The sequence below is a fragment of the Rutilus rutilus genome (genome assembly GCF_951802725.1).
Source record: "Rutilus rutilus genome assembly, chromosome: 15".
Classification (NCBI taxonomy): Eukaryota; Metazoa; Chordata; class Actinopteri; order Cypriniformes; family Leuciscidae; genus Rutilus; species Rutilus rutilus.
In genome coordinates, this window is record NC_140220.1 from 29,868,861 (window position 1) to 29,890,159 (window position 21,299).

Consider the following 21,299-nt stretch of genomic DNA (forward strand, 5'->3'; position numbering starts at 1 on the left):
TACCTTTATTCGTTAAAACAGTCGGTATTTCCCACAATGATTCTGCTATTGGCCCACGTCACGATTACTAAGCGCTGCTATTGGCGGTCACGATTATTAAGTATGTAAGGCAAACGGAACGGAACAGTTAAAGGGATAGTTCACCCAAAAATGAAAATTCTATCAGTAATTACTCACCCTCATATTGTTCCAACCCCGTAAGACCAAATTAAGATATTTTTGATTAAATCTAAGAGCTGGATCACTCCTCCATAACGTAACGTTAGGCTTCTAAGGGTTTGAAACTTGCTGGCCCAGAAAAGTTATTAAACACAAATCGTTAATATAGTCCAAGTGACTACAGTGGCTCAATCTTAAGTTTATCAAGCGACGAGAATACTTTTTGTGCGCAAAAAAACGACTTTATTCCACTATTCATTTCCTTCTCTCTGAGTTAGTTCACGTAGTGTAACTGCGCAGCGCTTCTGTGTTATAAGTCACACGCATCACACACATGACCAGCGTCGGCCAATAGTGAGCCTACGTGTGACGTATAACTACGTATACGTGTGACGCTACGCTGTTACACTACGTGAACTAACTCGAGGCCTAGAGAGAAGGAAATGAATAGTGGAATAAAGTAGTTTTTTGTTGTTTTTTGCGCACAAAAAGTATTCTCGTCGCTTGATAAACTTAAGATTGAGCCACTGTAGTCACTTGGACTATACTGTTTAATAACTTTTCTGGGCCAGCAAGTTTCAAACCCTTAGAAGCCTATGGAGGAGTGATCCAGCTCTCAGATTGAAGATGAACCCCCGTTCCGTTGGAACAACATGAGTAATTACTGACAGAATGTTCATTTTTGGGTGAACTAACCCTTTAAATTAACAATAAATCGAGTTACATTTTATAAACAATATTGGCAAAATTCTTTCTGCCTGTCGGGCTGCAGCAGAGAAGCTGTTTAATCAACATTTATTCACAAAATCTTATCTTATCATGGTTTATGTATTTTTTTATGTTATTATAAAAATTGCCAGGGAAGCTGGATTGCTTTGCTGTTTATTGATATTTTTAAAATTATATTTTATCAGTAGGAAATCGCTCTGAAGAAGTCTCGTTCCGAACACATCGCGATATTTGGCATCAGTTCACGTGTGTCAGATGTTGGTAAGTAGTAAATACGCTGTCCTAATAATGTGTGATATAATGTATTTTCTGTTTGTCGATATTAATCAGATTAGCTCACGTTCAGTCACGGCATTATATCTGTCATCTCCACGGAGGCTTTGCGTTTTATTGCTTTCTAATTCAAAACAGGGTGATTTAATATATATCATATATCAGAGCTCGAGTTGAAGCTGCTTCATCGAGCCCCTCTTCAGTGGACAGCAAGCCAAATAAGTTTAACCTAATATCTTAAAGATTTTATGGGCAAACAAACTCGTTAAATGCGTTTAACATTTAATTATGCAACACTCTTTACAGAAAAAATATCCTACAGTTATAGATAAACTGACTATTTGCAAGTAATGTATTAAAATTACCTTCCTTTCTGTCTTGCAGGATTACTTGGTCCTTTTTTTTATTTTTAAAGCTCTACTACAATATCAAACTCAACAGCTCTTTTAAGAGCCAACCCTCACAAGAGCTACTAGTGAGTCGCAGCGAATATTGCCGTGATCAGCCCTTCCCAGGTAAAGTTTCTAGAATATTGAAAGCAGTATTTACTCATCAAATGCTCTCTCCTGAATCGTATGGCAAATTAACTTATTTATAACTGTCTTAATTTATGTTTCAAGAACAATAGTAATTGCACATAGAGTAAGTCGAGACTTTCTTGTTTTACAGCAGAGAAGGAAGACCAGTCCTTATATCAATGTCAAAATGATTAAAGAAGTGAACGAATGCCTGATCAAATGTAAGTAGATAAACATTTAATATTTGACTGTTTTACAATAGAAATGTTCAACTACCGACAGTATACTGTGACGCAAATTACTCAACTTTATTTATTTATTCAATTTTGCCTTTTTGAATTGAAAATATGCTATAATTTCCTTGATTTATTTAGAGAGAATGCATGCATAATTAAAAATAAAATATTATTTTCAAATAGTTAAAATTATTTCACTAATACAATAAGCCTTTCTTTTTCTTTTTCCCCTTAAATCACGTTTATAATTAATTAATTCCTTTAAATAAAAATACCCAATTTTAGTTTGGGCTAAAGCCCCGAATATCCACTGACCTTAGAACCGCCCCTGGTTCTTGTGGAAGCTCAAACGTGCTTGTAAGACAGGAGAATGAACCTCATTTGGTTCTTTGCTTACCACAACTGATGTGTGAGTTAATGAATGTTTATATGTGAATAAAAGCCTAAATTCAATCATATACAGCGATGGTGTCTCTTCAGAAAATGTGAACTAAACCGCTCAATTTACGGATGTTTTAAGATCTCCTTGTGAACTTTTTCAAGCGACAAAGTGGTAGCTGTCAATGGAGGGACAGAAAGCTCTCAGATCTCAGTCCACACCACAACTATGACGTCGATAATAACAACACAGAAGAACAACATTGTTGGAATCACTTAAGATTCAGGTTGATTTATGAGCATTAGAAACATCAATCAGAATCAGACAACAGAACAGTATGCCATGGTCTGTCGGTCTGGATGCTAATATCGTTTTTGTACTTGGCGTGAAGTGAACAGACAACTATCTGCTTTATAATCAACAATCAATTACAAGAATAAGGAAAAATAACGAAATAGAGAAAATTTACTTTCAAAAGTATGCTTTATTTACTTTCATATGACTTCAGGCCGTTTATTTAGTGATTTTCTTTACAGAATGTTTTGATACTCATCAGCATTCAAGTGCATGAAAGATCAGCCACACACATTTTTAGTGTTGAGCGTAATAATAAAAAAAAGTTCAGTCATTTGCGATTCACTAAACTAAAGCTATATGAAGAATTGTTGGTTTTCAACAAAACTCATGGAATCAGTAACAACAGAATCTCAAGTTACAAACAGGGTTCCAGTGTTAGTTCCCTTAAATGCACTGTAATGTATGTACAAATTACGCACTCATTCTCTCCCTCTCTCTCGCTATGATTCAGCGTCCTGTTTTAGTGGGACTGAGCGATACTGGAGAAGTACTCCAGCATGTCTTGAATGGTGAACTCCATGGTGATTCCAGACCCCGGGTAGCAGCGGTTTATCAAGCCCTCAAAGTGCTTGTATTGCCGAATGAACTCATCCTGCATGGAGTGCCAAACAACCTAATGGACAGAACAAAGTTCACATTTAAACTGACATTCTCAAGAATCTCAAAAGATTATAAATGCAACCATATTCAATTTAGCCATTTAGTGTTTCATTATTTGACTCTTGTTCTTTTTCACCTGTAACAGACTCTCCTCCTCACACAGGTGCTTATCCACCTTCCTGTAGAGGTTGTCCAGGCCCTTTTTCACCTCTTTGCCAGGGTATTCTTTAATAACCTTACGCAATTCCTGTTTATTGAAGGCCAGCTGGTAGCTCACTTCTTCTTCTCGCACACCCTGGGCAACACGAGCCTCTACACCCTCAAAGAAGTGCTGCCAAGATGGGAAGACAATTAACCATGGTCCAGGACACTTATTACACTCTAATGCAAAGATGAAGACAGCATAAACAAAGGCTGGAAAATCCAATTACATGAATAATCCAAACACATTTTAATTCCTCATTTACACAGATGTACTGGAAAACTGCTCAATTCAGGTTTCCATAAAGATTTGTCTCACATTGAGTTTCTCCAGCGGTTGACCCAGTGAGTTGATGACGTAGGACTGCAGGTGTTCGGTGTATTTCTGCTTGGCCTCCTTTCTCTCTGCCTCCAGACAGGAGATCTTGAGGCTGGACAGAGTTGAGAAGATATGGTGGAAGTTCTCCATCATCACCACATCACGTGGAGTCTTCTGGCTTTCGTTGGCCACTTTCTCCACTATGGATACACAAACAGACAAGAGTGTGGAAAACACAACGATATAGCAGAACCGCAAATATTAAAAATCTAAAACTGATTCTGTATAGTGGTTTGCCGCCCATAATTCAAATGTGTTTATGCTCCTGATGTACATGAAGAATAATAATAGTCACATTTTCAATTAATGGACCAGCACCCTTGAGTCTTAAATGTTTCTTAAAAGTCTTGTTATTGTTAATTAAAGCTAAAACTATTAATCATTAATCATTGCCGGTAATTGAAATAATAAATAAATATTAGATGAAAAACTTCAACTTAAAAAAACGTAAAAGAAAATGAGAAATTTTGCCTTGGTGACTAACTGAAATAAGTTTAGGCTTAAGAACTAAAATTTCTAGAACTAAAACAGAAATTTAAATCATTTAAAGCTATATAAAAAATATAGCTACAGACAAAAAAAAAAATACACCAAAAATACAAATTATTAAAAAAATAAAACTACATAAAAAAACTAAAATAACACTGGTTCTCAATACTTCACTTCCCATGTTATCATGTTTTCTTTAGATTTCAAAAAATGTCTGAAGCTTAGCAATTCAAGTGATTTAGAGCTTCTCATGCATTCTCACATCTATTCAAGATTTAATAAATGTATGAAAGTTGGTCATGACCCTCACCGTTATGGAACACGGCTCTGATGAGTTTGATGTAGGCTTTATCCAGATCACCCCGTCGCTCTGCGTTTCGGAAAATAGCCTCAGCCAGCTTAGCAAACTCCTCAAAGCCAGTGACAAACGGCAGGATGCCCACTTTACTCTTCTTTGAAATCTTCACTTCCTCCATCTGACGAATCTGGCCTGACTGAAAGAGCAACAGAAACATCAGAAGATTCAGATGCTTGTCTCAACATCAATACATACATAGATAAAAAGATGCTTATCATGAGCTCGACTTACGATGCATTTATCAAAGTTTCTCTTGACAGTGACCAGCACATTGCCCAGTGTTGTGCTGAGATATGAGGCGGGATCGACATTTTCGGCTGTCCAGACGTGGTGACTCATCTTCACCAGCATGTAGAGAGAGTTGAAGCTGTCTATCTTATCACCTAATGCTATCAGACTATTCAGCTCCGTCTCGATGCTCTGAAAGATCTTATTCATCATCATCCGAACCATGTCCTTACTGCAAGAGAAATGGATGTACGATCATTTTTTAATTTAATCTGCTTAAAAACTGATTTGACTGTTAAATGGATGACTGACAGAAAGAAATTAATGAACTAAGAGCTCAAGAGAACTGTGACTCACTCAGATATTGAATATCTATGTTCACTGGTGGGTCTGGAGTGCACTGTTCCATCGGCGTCATCCACATTCTCTGCCTAATGAGGCATTTAGAACATCATTAAAGGTGATATAATGATATTATGCCCCTTTTCACAAGATGTAATATAAATCTATGGTGTCCCCAGAATGTGTCTATGAAATTTCAGCTCAAAATACCCCCCAGATCATTTATTATAGCTTGTCAAATTTGCCCCTTTTTGGGTGTGAGCAAAAACGCTCAGTTTTTGTGTGTGTGTCCCTTTAAATGCAAATGAGCTGCTGCTCCCCGCCCACATTCAGAAGACTGCCGATCCTTTACACGAGCTTCGATTAAAATAACAAAACACTCAAATAATCTCACTCATCTAAAATCTCAGAAATAACCAATAGCGGAGTGCAGCCTTACAGAGAGACTCAGGAAGAGGTTGCAACTTTTAGACGCACCTGGACGTTCCTGAATGGTTAGTGGATACATTTATGTAGTTTTTGTGGAGTTACATTGATTCATCTGTTTCTGGGGGATTTCCTTTGAAAATAAAATTAATCTGCTAATTAATAACTTATCTAATAAGACTGCTCTTTTGTCTCATCGGAGTCTGGGACTTTAAATAGTGTTATGTGCTCATCTGTGCAGCCAACGACAGAACAGTTTGCATGCTTTGCAAAAACTTTTGCCATTGTGTTAGAACTAGTTACACTGTTGTCGCTTGCGAAAACCAAATGGCGGTGCCGTGGGTGGAAACGTGCAGATTAAGGGGCCGTAATATTATTTTAAAAAAAAAACGAAATCTGATCGGCTTATTTATGCTTGCAGAGAAAGTCTTACCAAAACAAAGTTACTGGGTTGTCACTTTTCACGTTTTCTGTGTTGGTAGATGCACCGGGGACCCAATTATAGCACTTAAACACGGAAAAAGTCCGATTTTTATGATATGTCCCCTTTAAAGGTGCTGTATGTAATTTTTGACTGTACTAAAGCATAAAAATACCATAATATATTAGCAGAGATTAAGGTAACATGCTAAGTTCAAATACCTGTTTCTGTTTCTGTGTCGATACAGCTAATTGTGCCCTTCATGACAACTGTGAGGGGGGTGAATTTTTTTTATAACTCATCCGTTTAAATTATATTAAGCCTTAAAATTTCTGCATAATTAAGGGTGTCCACTTTTGAGTGACAGGTGGATTCCCGCTGCTGTGGTCATTAGTCATCATTAGCCGTTTGTCTGCTGTCTGTTAGCCGTCATGTTACCTCAGCTCATTGCCTGACTGTAAAAATAAATCAATCCGGGAGTGACGCGCTGCCAAGATGGCGACGGTCGGCCACGCCCACTTTAGGCTTCAAAAACGGTCTTCAGAAACCTACGGGTGACGTCACGGACACTACGTCCATATTTTTTTACAGTCTATGGTTTCCACACCCCGGGTTGCCAGCAGAAAACACAGCTTATTGCAGTCATGGAAACCAGCAAACAAACAGGTTCAGAGACCCCAGGTTCTACCTGACCTCAGCATCCACCTAAAAAGCTCTATTTTTTTTTTTTTTTTTTTTTTTCTATGACAAGAGGCATATTAAAATGCGGATAAATATTCGAGATGCATTTAGTGTAAGGCTTGTTCCAACGCTTTCCATTGTCAATTGTGCTCGTTCCTGTTGCATATCTGGCAACCCGCGTGTGTCTTGAGTCCAAGGGTGAATCCGAAATCGCCCCTATACCCTCATTCGCTATTCCCTACATTAGTCCACTAATACAGTTCACTTGAAGGAGTGACAGCCGTTGAGTGTACATCGGTTGTACTTTCGTTATTGCGGTGCATTGTGGGATAGAACGAGTGCACTCGATAACATTCACTATGGTTTCGGACACCACTACAAATGGCTGTATAGGGGATGATTTCGGATTCAGCCCAAGTGTGCCAAGCGTGAAAAGTCCTGAAAAGCGATGCCAAAGCATTTTGATCGCCCCCTGGTGGCTGGCTGCAGTATAGGTCTTAAACCCCACCCTCTCCATGTAATCGAATGGGACGTCAGCCAAACTAAAAAATCCAATTACACTCCAAATAATATTTTTCTAAAGATAGTTTCTGTCATTTTATGTAGTTCTCATCATGCAGACGTATGTTCTAATGTTCACTTGCCCAATAAGTTTGGTTTTAGTTAGTTATTTGATGCTATTATAATGGGGTGAAACATCATGATTGACAGCTGTGCTATCGAATGAGTCTGCGAGTGTGGGAGTGTGGGCGGGACCTTGATGCCGCGGCTCCACCTCAGGATCACTACTGAGCAGACTCGGGCTCTGAACGACGTAATCTGCAAGGACCATTACTGGGATATTTTGGCTTCATTTTTCTACAGTGGATGGAAGCAGAGCCATCCATCTTTTTTACAGTCTATGGTTGAGTCTGAGGAGGAGGGGGTAGGGGAAACAACTCTCTCCAATATTTTTAATTTGGACTGCAGTACCCATTTTAACTGCTAGCAGTCAATATTACATACTGCACCTTTAAAAACACCATCACACACAAATACAATACACGCACATATCTGAACCAGTACAGTGTCTGATCCTCACCTGAGCTAGTGTAGGATTTTGTTGCAGCTTGAAGAACTTGCTGATAAAGTCCTGTTCAGCCAGACACAGCGGCTCCAGCTCACTCAAAACCTGCTCAAAGATCTAGAAAACAGCACACATAAAGGACCACAAACCCTTAATGGACATATGTACACTACCTGTCAAAGGTTTGGGGTTGGTACAGTTTTTGTTGTTGAATATTTTTATTTTTGCTTTGTACTGTTATACATCAGACAATACAAGACAAAGAAAAAGACACAAGGACTGGACTTTAGCTCTTCTAAAGGTATACAATTATTAACACCATTAAACAGTATCTGATTTCCACTTCATTGCAATACACTTCTTGGCAATGAATACGTTTTATCTCATGGCTTTGCTTGAGGTTGAAATTGGTGAAGTTACCCAATAAACATTTATCTGGGTCTACTGGGAAGGTGAATCCATGTATAACATATAATACTGCAATTTGTTTGCCAGAACACATAAACTAAAGGGCAGGACCATGTGGAGCGTAAAAAAGTTCCCTCGTCTATACCACATTTAAAAGCATAGAGGTGAGAATATTTAGAGGTGAGAACTTATGCAGAGTCTAGATGGAGCGAAATAAACTTGGTGAAGAAAATTAAATGGAGTCAGTCTATATCTAGAGTTCAAATAAGATGAGATTCCTTCCTTGCATAGTTCACTCCAGGCTTCTCCATCTGCGCTAATGCCTAAATCTTGTTCCCATCTAATTTTAGATTTGTCTAATTTAGGTTGAGGTTTATTTGTCATCAGGGAATTATATATTTGCCATTGTGGTAGTGTAAGATTTAAAACATATTTTGCACAACAAATATCAGTATTTATCTTCATTTGAAGTGAAAATTCAGAACCAATCAGCATCTTTAAATTGGGCCAGTACAATCCACAAGTCTTTGTGGCGTCGTACCTTATCAAACCTGGTTCTGTCTGCTACGTCCAGGTCAGAGGCGGACATGTTGCCCATATCAAGCAGAGAAGACGACTGAGAGCGCCTGCTGTTGGAGCTGCTCACAGCGAGTTTATTCAGACTTGAGGTGGAGCCTGTAAGCTTCCCAGAACTCCCATGCAGGCCTGAGAGAGACAATTAGAGGAGAAACCATTAGAGTATGAACTGGATATTAAATATACCAGCCAGATGTACTTCATATACAACTCACTTTTCTATATGGGTTATTAAACTTACCTTGGCGAGCACGTTGATCTGAATGCAATGCAATGCATGCAATCCAACTACCAATAATCTCATATAAATCATAGAGGATTTATTGCATGATAAAAAAAATAAACTCCCTTTAACCCCTGATGCATTAACATTAAACATTTTAAAATCTGATATCATTGGACAAGTTTGAGGTTAGTTTTGATCAAGAAAAAAGTGAATAAGGTAAGATGAAATCCATAAAACGGTGCGTGTAACTCAAGCTTAGAAAAGATTGTAAATATATGTTTTGCATACACATGAAACATTGAAACTGAAGATAATGGTTTACTGTGTTTGTGTGGCAGATATGCCTTTTGACTAAGAAGGTGCAAGGCATTATGGGATAGGCATGGGATGTGGCACTGATACTTACTCTCCGTCTCCTGTTTGAGAGCACTCTCTTTCCGCGGAAGCGTGGCTGGAGGCCGGTTAGAAAGGCAGGCATCAGAGACAGAGACACGTTAGGCTTACAACATGCAGCATGGTGCCAGAGTTAGGGGTTAAAAGTCAAAGTTTTCAAATATGACATGCACTGCAGTGGCTGAATTTAGGCTGAGTAGAATTAGGGCTCAGTGGCCATTTGGAAACAAAAAGCTCCTTTTCTATCATCATGTGGAGGAAAAAGCTGAGACTGAGACTGGTAATGAAAGAACTTCTTATTTTAGGGTGACCAAACGTCCTGTTTTCCCAGGACATGTCCTGTTTTCACGTCCTGTCCTGGCCGTCTTGGCTGTTTTTTATAAAGTGATGAAAATGTCCTGGTTTTCATTATTTTACATTGGGCCATTAAGCGTGTACTTTAAATACACGCTTGCCTTTGCACACAAAACATATGAAACCGGCTTTGGCTTCGCCCCGTCTTGTTATAATCAGCGCGTTCCTCAATCCGCAGCGGCAAGCAGAGAGCACGTCAGAATACAGAGGCCTGTGTGTGTGTGTGTGTGTGTGTGTGTGTTCATCTCAGCCTCATTGGTCTGTCACTGCTCGTTAATGTCAGAATATTTGAAATGACCAATCAAATCAAAGTAGGCGGACTTTACATTCACAGAATTTTAGAAGCCCACATAAAGAAAGTATAGGCTACAAGAGAACATCAGGAGGATTTTAGTAGTAGATTTTTAACCTATGGCCATGAAAAGAAATAGTGTTTAGAATTATTATTTTTTTTTTAATAGTATTCTATTGTTGCGGGCCAAACATTGAATGGAAAGGATGCATTACTTTATGTATTACAGGACAATAACAGTTGCAAGGTTGTGAATGCATTTGTCAAGTATTTTTTGATGCATTCACCCCCCAACCACGCCCCCACCCCTTAACCACACCTCCCCAAACCACGCCCCCACCCCTTAACCACACCTCCCCAAACCACGCCCCCGCCCATCAACCACACCCCCGTCCTCTTTTCTGAAAACTAAAATATGGTCACCCTATCTTATTTACACCTGGAAGTTTCCCATCATGAGCAGGGAAAATAGGGATATGCCCAATAGGGGTGGGCATGAGTAACTGAGCACTCGGAAATGACAGCAGTGATCAACTATGAAAGACTTCAATACATTTTACGTATATGATAGTTATAATTATATGCAAACATGCTAAAAAAGGGCCTAATATATTAATTTGGTTTAATATAGCATTGTGGTCTGAATCATCAGACAGATTTGCACCATGGTCTTTCACACAAGAGGGCTTTTTTAAATTCAAAAACAGTTATATGGAGCACAACAGAATGGAACGGTATTTTTAACTTTACACAATGTCTTAAAGGGATAGTTCACCCAAAAATGAGCCCATGATTTACTCACCCTGGAAGCCGTCCTAGGTGTAGTTTTCAATATAGATATTTTGCTTACACGAACGCATCGCTTCACTTCAGAAGGCCTTTATTAACCCCCAGAAATGCGTGGAGCACTTTAATAATGAATAGATGCACTTTAAAGGACTTCCAAAGACATACACCTATTCACCCTCATTATAAAGCTTGGAAGAGCCAGGGCATTTTTTAATATAAGTCTGATTGTATATACACCTAGGATGGCTTCAGGGTGACTAAATCATGGGCTAATTTTCATTTTTGGGTGAACTATCCCTTTAATGTGACGCTTATCGTGTGGAAAAAAAACCAAAATGCCCATCCCTAGTTCACAAAAAAGATATATAATATAATTATACCCTTTCTATACATCTTTAATATATCTAAATACTGAATAAAAAAGTAACATTTGTCCTAAAACACTTGAGTTCAAAATTTTGGGGTCAATATATATATATATTTTTAAAGTGACAGTAAAGACATTTATAAGGTTACACAACATTTTATTTCAAATAAATGCCGTTCTTTCAAAATGTATATTTATCAAAGAAAAAAAAATGTATCATGGTTTCCGTTGTCGATATTGAGAAGAAATGTTTCTTGAGCTGCAAATCTGCATATCAGAATGATTTCTGAAGGATCGTGTGACACTGAAGACTGGAGTAATGATGCTGAAAATTCAGCTTCACCATCACAGGAATCAATTATTTTAAAACATATTAACATAGAAAAACAGTTACTTTAAATTGTAATAATATTTCACTGTATTTTTGATCAAATAAATGCAGCCTTGGTGAGCATAAGCGACTGCTTTGAAAAAAAAAATGTTTTTGCACAGTAGTGCACAGTAGTGTAAATACTAAATAAGTCCCTCTTTATTCTGTTTTGAAGTATTCAGTGAAATGCAGTTCTAAACATCCTGGGATCTCATGTATTCAGTTTTTTTCCCCACAAAACAATGTGAGTGTCATGCCTCTAGTACACATGTAATGGCATACTGGCATGTGTAACAGTACACACACTGTGGGCCATGCAGCACATGTCAGGACATTACTATGCAAAACGTGACGTAACACCATCATATCAGAGACAAGCGATGACTGACAGCTCAATGATTTCACTAGAGAATTAAGTCGGATAGTTTAAATTCAACTCTAAACTGTGTGTTTGTCATGTGGTGTAAAATGAAAGAAAAAACACAAGTAGATTACAAAAAGCACACACACTATGACAAACACACAACATAGCAAACACAAGACGCACACTGACTATAGATATAGCATGGACAAAAATCCCATTCCAAGAGTTTCTTGATAAACAAACAAAAGAATTTGTTTTTATTGTGGTCTTACCAAATTTTCCTTTCCCATCCTTACTAGTGCCCGCCATTTTGATCTTTGCAACTTCAAAGAAGTCCTTAATTTCCCGCTCATACAGTCGAGTCATGTAATCCACGTAAGTCTGTAAAAAACATAAGGGAGGATCAGGAATTTGATCAAATTCCAATTTTTTTTTTATTTCTCAGCATTTTTCTCATTTAGAAGACGGTATAAAGAACATAGGAAATAATGAGGAGAGAGACAGAGGGAACAAATGATGAACTGGACACAAATCCCAATCTGTTAGAGTACACACAGCAACATCCAGGCCACGTCTGTTATCTCATTTGGATTTTAAAGATTAATAATAGAGGGTACAGACAAATGCATCTAAAACATTTGGGAATCAATTTGGAACTGAGTGATGATCAGAAAAAGAATAATCACTCCAACTAAACCCTTAAATATGGCTTTGCCCTTGAGTTTATTGGGTTTAACGTCTGTACAATTACATTAACAGTACTATTAAGTCTGAGCAGAACTGAAATTAAATATAACTGCTTTTTTCCTCCACTTATGCTGCCATTTCAAAAGGAAAACCACCGTCTCTCAGAGGACATCGGGATAAGACATTGTGTTATTATGATGGCATTTTAATTTTACTGTAACTGATGGTCATAAATGATAATAGACAAAATAAAGAAGTGTGAAGTCCGCACACTGAAAATTACTGCTCCAAAAGAGTTTATTAAGGCAACGTTAATAAATGATAATAGACTTTATCAGGGTTTTTTTTCTCTCTTTACCTTAGATTACTGTTGGTGATGTAATTGTTTTAAACATATAATTATTTTACAGTAAAACATACATCAGTAATGGCACTGAGTGTCTTATTAACTTATTAAAGTCCCAATTATGATTAAGGGATTCTATTTTAATTTAGAATTAAAATTCATGCAGTTTTGTAGCATCATCTGTTAGTCACTTTCCCTCATTACCACCTGAGACACTTCTTGAGACTGTTCTAAAAGTGAATCCATACTCTAAGGGGGCCATTGGTAAAATCTATAGTGCAATGAATACTCATAATATGGGACCTCTAGCTCATGTGAAAAGATTGTGGGAAGAGGAACTGGCTATAGGAATCTCTGAGGATGTATGGGAATTTGTATTGAAAAACATTCACTCATCTTCAATATGTCAGACATCGAGTGATCCAATTTAAAGTTGTTCATAGATTGCATTGGTCTAAAGTAAAACTGGCAAAATTTAAATCAGACATAGATCCTCACTGTGATAGATGTGAAGCCGAACCAGGCACTCTGTCTCACATGTTTTGGTTCTGTCAAAAACTTGAAGATTACTGGAAGTCTATATTTAAATTTATTTCCGATACATTGGGGACAGTCATAGAGCCTGATGCCATGATCTCTGTATTTGGCACTGTACCGCAGCATCTTCACTTAAATCAAAACAACAAGAGCCTCATAGCATTTTCCACTCTTTTAGCTCGACGGCAGATACTGTTTAAATGGAAAGATAAGTCTCCTCCAACTTTTAAAATGTGGCTCATTGATCTTTTATACAATCTGACCATGGAAAAAATAAGATATGCTACAGCAGGCTGTGCCTATAAATTTTTTGATATCTGGCAACCGGTTCTGGACCAAATTAGGAAGGTGGATCCCTCTCTAATCTCAATTTCAGAGGAGTAATATACTGTACGTACTTGTGCTCTCTTCTTTAAAACATGTTGATGATTGTTTTTGTTTTTCTCAAATGAATATGTGTATTGGTGCAACAGGTGGGGATTGTTCTTGGGTGGGTTGGTTAACATAAAAAGAAAATGTATTGTAAAGTCTATCTTATGTTTGATAAGATGTCCAATAAAAACACTCTGAGGAAAAAAAGAATTAAAATTCATATTCATCAAGTGAATGATTCGACCGTGCATGTTATTTGAGAGAGATATTTTTGTAATTTTCAACCTCTAAAAACAACCTTCCTGCTCTGCTGATGTCACTTAGGCTGTGCATACTATTGGATATTGTTAACTTAAGTTGGCCAAACAGCTATTGAGACATTGTTTTAGCATTTTCACATTAATTCTGATATACAGTATATGTAACATACTTTTTCACCATCTAAATAAATTCACAATGAATAAAATAAAGTTCCATCCAACATTTTTCTCACTGAATAACCCGTTTCACTCTGAAATACAACACATTACAGTGTATGTCAGTAAAACTGGTCACAAATAGCAATTTACTATGACTTATGAAAATATTATTGTGATGCTGTAATGGTAATAATCTGTAGTGCTACGAAAAGTACGAATGTTATAGGATTTAATAATGTTTTTGTCCTTGACTTTTGCCACATGCTTCACCGATTAGTGTTTCCATACACTTTAATGGCTATCAAGACGGAACAATTTGTATAAACGTGACAGAATGCTTCCAAACCTCAACGTTGCCTGATATCAGTCATGATAATCACGGCAGTGATGGAAGTGATAAACACTCACCCTGGAGAGGCCCTCATATTTCTCTCTCTGGGTGTTCTTCAGCCACTCCATCAGTTTGGCATATCTGAGCAGGTCTCTGTGCAAAGGGCTGTGTTTAGGTAGTGTCAGGTCAGCTGTGTGCTGGGACAGTGTGGAGCTCTGATCGTGGCCCTACACACACACAAACACACAGACAGAATCAGTGAGTAGAAACACTTAACACAAGCAAGTTAATATTAAGGAAGACACACAAACTCTCACTCCCACTCAGGGCTGGGTAAAAATACAGATTTTCTGATTAATCGTGATCTTTATTTGACCAATTTCAATATCGAAGTCCCATGTTTGAAAACATATTTTAAAAAATCTGCTGACACTGCCATGGACATGAGGATAAGACATTGCAGCAATATTATATTATGATAGCATTTTAATGGTTACTGTAACTGATGTTAAGGGTACTGTGTCAGTGGTCACAAATGATAATGGAGTTTATCAGGGTCATAACAAAACATATAATGCAACATATAATGCTTATACATTAAAACATACATCTTGATTTGAACAATTTCATTATAAATTCAATAAGTCCCAACATTCATTGTTTGCTCTATGACTATTTTCAGTGGCTGTGTAAAAAACATATTTTAAAAATCTGATTTGTGAACATACATTCGCAGTCTGTATTGAATGTGATTTAATAAATGACTTGTTTACAGAAAATGAATGGTAAAATAATTTGAGCCGTCCTCAAATTCAACTCATGAGAAAAAGAAAAAAAAGTCCTGAAGGAACCAGTTACTTTTTAGTGGATCAAAAACATAAGAGAGTGACCAGTTTAATTTATGAACAAATGAATCTTATGAACTGGTTCTTTTCACTTAATTAAAAACATACTGTACAACCAGAGTTGGCCTATTAAAAAAAGTATCAGTTCTTTTAATAAATAGTTAAAAAATACAAGTTACTTGTTGAATCAGTCTAAAACACAGCAGCAGAAGAGAGAGAATATCTTCCCTAGAGAAAATGGACATCATGATGGAATCAAATCGAGAGTTTGTGTATTGGTGTCAAAACAAATATCGAAATCTGTATAAACACCCAGCCCTACTACCACACAAAAGATTGCTGTTATATTACAGTGACACGAGTTCAAACCGTAATTAGTTGGGTAACAACCACCAAGCGTCACAAATTCATGAACACTGCCACAAAACCGACAGTCACTGCCACAAAATATTCTCACAGTCAATCAGTTCCTTCTCAATGCATCTATAAAACATCCACATCATAAAGGCAAACACTACAGGAACTGCATGCTGACCAGGCCATATCTTCTCTCGAGCATCCCATAATTCCATCGGAGAGTGAGCAAAACAAGGCAATGAAGACCCCTTCACATCTTCAGGGGGCAAAATCAACAACTACTAACACAAGTATGATGTTGGCTGAGAGGTTTATGGGGAGATCATCTTAGAAGCCTAAGATGAGAACGTCTGGATTACATCACCATGAACATGCTTAAATGAAATGTTTCCATGGAGAGAGAAGCATTGATGAGACAGTTAGGTCTAAGAAAGAGGAGTTGCGTGACTGTTAGAGTGGGCGGGTCAAACAGGATGCTGGAGTGGGCGTACTCACAGGGAGTGACAGACAGGACGACCTATAGAACTGAGGGATGGTCATTTTGAAGTGACTGAAGTGGTTGAACTGACAGAGGAACAGAAAGCACAGTGTAGTAAAGTGATATAGAGAGACACGACTGGTGGCCAAACAAGGAACACAGGAGAAAGAATCAAATCACAGACAGAGGTAGATAAAAGCTCATAGGAAAAGGAAAGGAAGCCTAAAACTCCTCAGCAATGACACACATTGCCATACATTTAAGATGTGCATGTACTTTACCTGGGTACTACGTGTGTAATAATGTTACCTGGTGCACAAACACGTTGTTGAGGTGGTTGGTGAGACGGCGGGCAAAAGCATCTCTGAGCTCAGAAAACAGATGCTGCTGCTGCTTGACTGCCATCAGCTTATCGTGACCTGAACATCATGCAAACATTAGCAATACTGCTCACGCACACCTGAAAGTGCTGTTATCGCAAAACCAGTGATGTACGGTATGAGAGCGGTACCTGGTTTGAGCGCTACATTCATGCACTGGGACAGAGCCTCAGAAGCGTTGATGCAGGCCTCGATACCCTTAGGAGAAGACAAATCTCCTTCTTGCAAAGCCTTGATGTGCCCTTTTGATAGATCCATGTAGTTCTACCACGATAAAAAAAGACAAAAAAGTTAAAGCGATAATAATAGACATAAATTCTAATCATACCAATAATCTTTTATTGGAGTTTTGTTTTGATATTAAAACATAAGCAGTACAGAAGCACTCTACATCTAGAACTTTGCTTACCATGGCATTTTAAATAAATAAATAAATAAGTTAATAAACACACAGAAGCTTATATAAAATATGTGGCATGCAGCTCTCTTTTGCGAGACACAAGTGCAACGGTCAAAGGTGTCCATCTAGAGTACAATGGAAAAGCAGCGCAGAAAACGTGTTCTGTGTGAACGGCTTGGTTGCGGTTTCATAACCTAGATATTCTCCACATTGAGCTTTTCTATTTCTGCAATGTTTTGAATGTTTTAAATTAGTCAAACTGGATAGGCTAACAAAAACATTAAAATGCAACAACGATTCTTACATCATCGTCGCATCTCGAGCACCACTGACAAGGCTGCCTGACACACGCCTAAAATTCGAATGCTCTGTTTTTGCTCCGTCTGTGCTCTGTCTATAACGTACCACGAGGAACTGGATCTCATCCAGTAGTTTGCCGTTGTTGGTGTTGCTAATCTGAATGAGACGGTTGCTCTGGGAGATCTGGTCCATCTGCTCCTTCACGCTCTGCAGCATCTCCTCGTAACTGAGCAACTTGCCCTCGATGTTATCCACCTCTGACAGAGCCTGATCCAGCAGCTGCATCAGGATGTTCACCTGCTTCTCAGAGGCCATGATGGACTGGATGTTAGCCTGAGGAGAAAAGAAGAAATTATCATTCACGACACCAAAAATAAACCCAGTTTCATTTCTGATATGGGACTATCCACTATTCCCTAATCAGACAAACTTTAAGAACATTTACCTCAACATTTAGATAATTATTGCACGCTCAATATAGATATAGGTTATAATAAAAAATCCCAATTAACTACTTCTATTGTCAGTTTGAAACGCTTTAACATACTCACCCCATCTAGGACCTGAAGCTCACGGGACAGTTTCTCAGCAAAGGCCTCTGCGTTGGAAATGGCGTACTCGCAGACCTCCATCATGCCCTCAATGTCCTGCTCCTCACGGGCGTTCAGCTCCTGGTAATCGTCCAGAGCATCCTCATCTCCCCCGGCAACACTCTGACTCTCTCCGCTCGGGACCGACTCTGGGGGGAAAGGAATGAGACCGTGAGCATTACAATAGTACTCATATAGACCTCAAATTTTATGTCATATACTACCGTTTAAAAGTTTATGGTCAGTACATTGTTTGTTTGTTTTTAAAAGAAATGATCTTCTAATCTTATAATTAAATTATAAGAAATTCATCAAAAGTGAACTGTAAAAAACATTTCTAAAATCGTACCGATCCCAAGCTTTTGAACAGTATGTATGCATGTGAGTATATGAACTAAACTACTCCATAAATATAATGTAAGTAACACTCATTAAAATAAACACATGCACACAAACAAATCTAGAGAGTGAGCATTGTGCAAATGTTCCCTGATGTGGTTTAACAAATTAATTAATGGAAGGAAAGAATGACCATTAATGAGGGGAACTGGAGAAGGGAAATGGAGGATGATGGAAAATGGAAGAAAAAACAGCGTACAAACCTTCAGCTTTAGGAAGCTCTGGCCAAGTGAGAGATTTAAAGAGAATAGCACAGATCAGGTTAAAGCATTAAGGGGCAATCAAATAGACATTGCAGAAACCCAAAGAGCTCAGAAAAAGTGAAAGAGAGAGAACACTAGCTGCAGGTTTGAGTTCCTACCACTGCAAATGTAATAGTTCTATGTATAAGCTTTAAGAATTGTTTCTATCAAAGGGCTAAGGCAATTACATATTAGAAACACACTGGTAGTTTAACAACATGCTATTACTCCCCCACACCACCAGGAGCAGTAGTGAGCCATACCTTCCAGCAGCTGAGGACTGACGTTTACAAACTCCACTTTCTTGCGAAGGTAGCGCTGGTTCAGTTTCCAGATACACGAGATGAATGAATTCTTCTCTGCAGTGCTGCTCGCCACCCACCGATAAACCTTCTCAAAATGGAGGTCAAACTCTGGATTCTCCTGAAGAATGGAAGAAATTCCATTGAAAATTAAAAGATTTTCTCAGTAAATTCAGGTCAATACCAAATCGATAATTATTTTGTCTAATATGTTATGGCCAATAACCATATTAACTACATTTGTATAAATAATTGAAATATAAAACACTTTAAGTGCTACAAGAAAAAATTTAGGCATCACAACATTAAAATGTACAGTATGAAAAATGTATATTCACTTTGAGATTTAAATGATTAGTGTTTTTAAAGATTAACTTTAAGTGAGCATTAGGTGATGGCAAGGGTAATCTAAAGTTTAAATTAAATTATTTAAAACAAAATTATATCCAATCAGTGTTTTTCGTTCATTTTAAATCAAGCTGAAATAAAATTAAATAGAAATATTAGATGAAAAAAAAAAAAAAATATATACATTGAAGTACTTAAATGGTAAAAGTACTAAAACACTGTATCCAGTATCATCTAATAACCAATCTGGGCTGCATTTCTCAAAAGCATTGTTAGCTAAGATGACCATAGACCATTGGTGGCAATAGCTCAATGCTTTACTTAGGCTTACAATGCTTTTGGAAAACGCAGCCCTGGACAGTACAGATATATCATGCATCTAATATAATATTTAACTAATAGATATTGTATTACTGATCTTTACTTCATGTCTGAATTGATATTGCTAACATTTTGCATATGACCTCTGACCTTAGTGGCATCTTTGGCATCAACCTCTGTCAGGTCCCGTAGTTCCCAGGCCATCTGTCTCTTATAGAAATCTCCTTTATCTGACTTCTTCACTTTCACCACCTTCACCTGCACTGGACGCTCTGTGGTCACTAAGGATAATAAACAGAATTGATAGAGGTAAAATAATCATTAAATAAACGTTTACTGATGTGATCTGACATGGATATGCGGGGTCAGACTGTGTCTGTCGTTCTACCTGTGGCACATAGGAAACAGTTCTTCTTCTTTTTCCCCGCCTTGCAGACATTGACGATGCTCAGCAGACGCTCGTCATTGGGGGTGAAAATATCCCTCTGAAGGGCGTGCTTGATGGCAGTCATGTTTATTCCTGAAATTAAAAGCACAATTGGGTCTTGGGAATCAGCAAACAATACTTCCACTAAACATATGTACATACGCATATGGGCCTTCTGCTGGTTGATGCTATACTTACTATACTGATGGTCTTTCAAAAGTGTATTATTTCACATGCAACATATTTAAAAAAAATGTCACTCATCTGTTAGCTGTAAGTGTGCAATAATACTGCAAATGTATTAGTAACGTTACATACTAAGTAACATTGCAGGTAAAAAGTGTTTTCTAAAATAAAAATATCACATTCATACAAATTTAATTTTATTCATGTAGGTAACTTGACCATTATTCACAAAGATGTACTAGAAAGTACCATGGTTTCCATGTAAATACCACAGCATATGAATATGGTAATTATTGTAACTTACTATGATAAACATTAGAATATTACGTTTCACCATAACTTACGTATCACTATACCGCCACTTTACTTTTTTAAAGGCATAGTTCGTGGTGTTTTATTTAATCTGTCTTAATTATCATAATAACAGTTGTTTTATATAAAAAGGTCAGCTGACACAATAAACACCGCAGGGGCCTTTTTGAGAAGCTAATAAACTGCGACTACAAGTCGAATCTTACCTTACTTACATCCAAATGGAGTGGCGAAAATGCTTTCTTTAGCGCTTTGACTTGTATTAGTTTAAAATTAAAGCTTTTTTCCTGAATATCACATCAGCTGTCAGGGACCCAGCCCTGAAAGCAGTGTGAACAGGAAAACTGTAATGAGTGAGAAAAACATGAACTTCCTACTTCCGGTAGTATTTCTACAATAAAAGTCCCTTATGCGCATTATCATTATAATGGAACAAACCAACGTAGATTCTGTGATTTATGTTGACAATTATTTTCATTCTGTAGTTCTTTATATAAAGATGATATGAACTGATGATCAACAATATAGATCTCTAATCATCCTTAACAGTTTATGAGCTCCATCCTTAATTTATGAGCTCCAACCTTATCTCTTAAGGTTAAAATGCAAACTGTGGAAAAGGGTAATAATAATTGAAATAATAAATGAAACCAAGACCTTTTCTGCTTTACAGTAGGCTATAAAACATTTCAAATTTAAGATCTATAATTTGTTCACTCAGTGAAAGTATGAAAGAAGA

At 37.5% G+C, this 21,299-nt stretch overlaps 1 protein-coding gene across 7 annotated transcripts; it reads right to left on the bottom strand.

The window, feature by feature from the left end:
• Positions 1-2,758: 2,758 nt before the first annotated feature.
• Positions 2,759-20,941, bottom strand: exoc1 (exocyst complex component 1). 7 transcript variants are annotated; one of them, XM_084432546.1, is made up of 20 exons: positions 20,776-20,941; positions 20,024-20,155; positions 19,786-19,916; positions 18,928-19,087; positions 18,626-18,643; positions 17,985-18,172; positions 17,539-17,766; positions 16,865-16,997; positions 16,663-16,772; positions 14,751-14,900; positions 12,254-12,362; positions 9,459-9,503; positions 8,792-8,955; positions 7,858-7,959; positions 5,264-5,337; positions 4,910-5,138; positions 4,631-4,814; positions 3,772-3,971; positions 3,388-3,582; positions 2,759-3,264 (listed from the first exon to the last, which is right to left on the bottom strand). In XM_084432546.1, exons 2-20 carry the CDS (start codon positions 20,145-20,147, stop codon positions 3,112-3,114), a joined length of 2,697 nt encoding a protein of 898 aa, XP_084288672.1. In that variant the 5' UTR covers positions 20,148-20,155; positions 20,776-20,941; the 3' UTR covers positions 2,759-3,111. The 7 variants fall into 7 exon arrangements, with proteins under 7 accessions (XP_084288672.1, XP_084288671.1, XP_084288674.1 ...); XM_084432545.1 differs by having other exon boundaries at positions 20,767-20,915; XM_084432548.1 differs by lacking the exon at positions 18,626-18,643.
• Positions 20,942-21,299: the final 358 nt, after the last annotated feature.

What these genes read in the sequence shown, in the direction of transcription:
- exoc1 (XM_084432546.1), bottom strand. Translation starts at nt 20,147, where the DNA reads ATGACTGCCATCAAGCACGCCCTTCAGAGGGATATTTTCACCCCCAAT. An exon ending in AATATGAGGGCCTCTCCAGG is followed by an intron (nt 12,363 to 14,750) that starts GTGAGTGTTTAT and finishes TGTTTTTTACAG; the next exon opens with ACTTACGTGGATTACATGAC. An exon ending in GGATGGGAAAGGAAAATTTG is followed by an intron (nt 9,504 to 12,253) that starts GTAAGACCACAA and finishes ACCGGCCTCCAG; the next exon opens with CCACGCTTCCGCGGAAAGAG.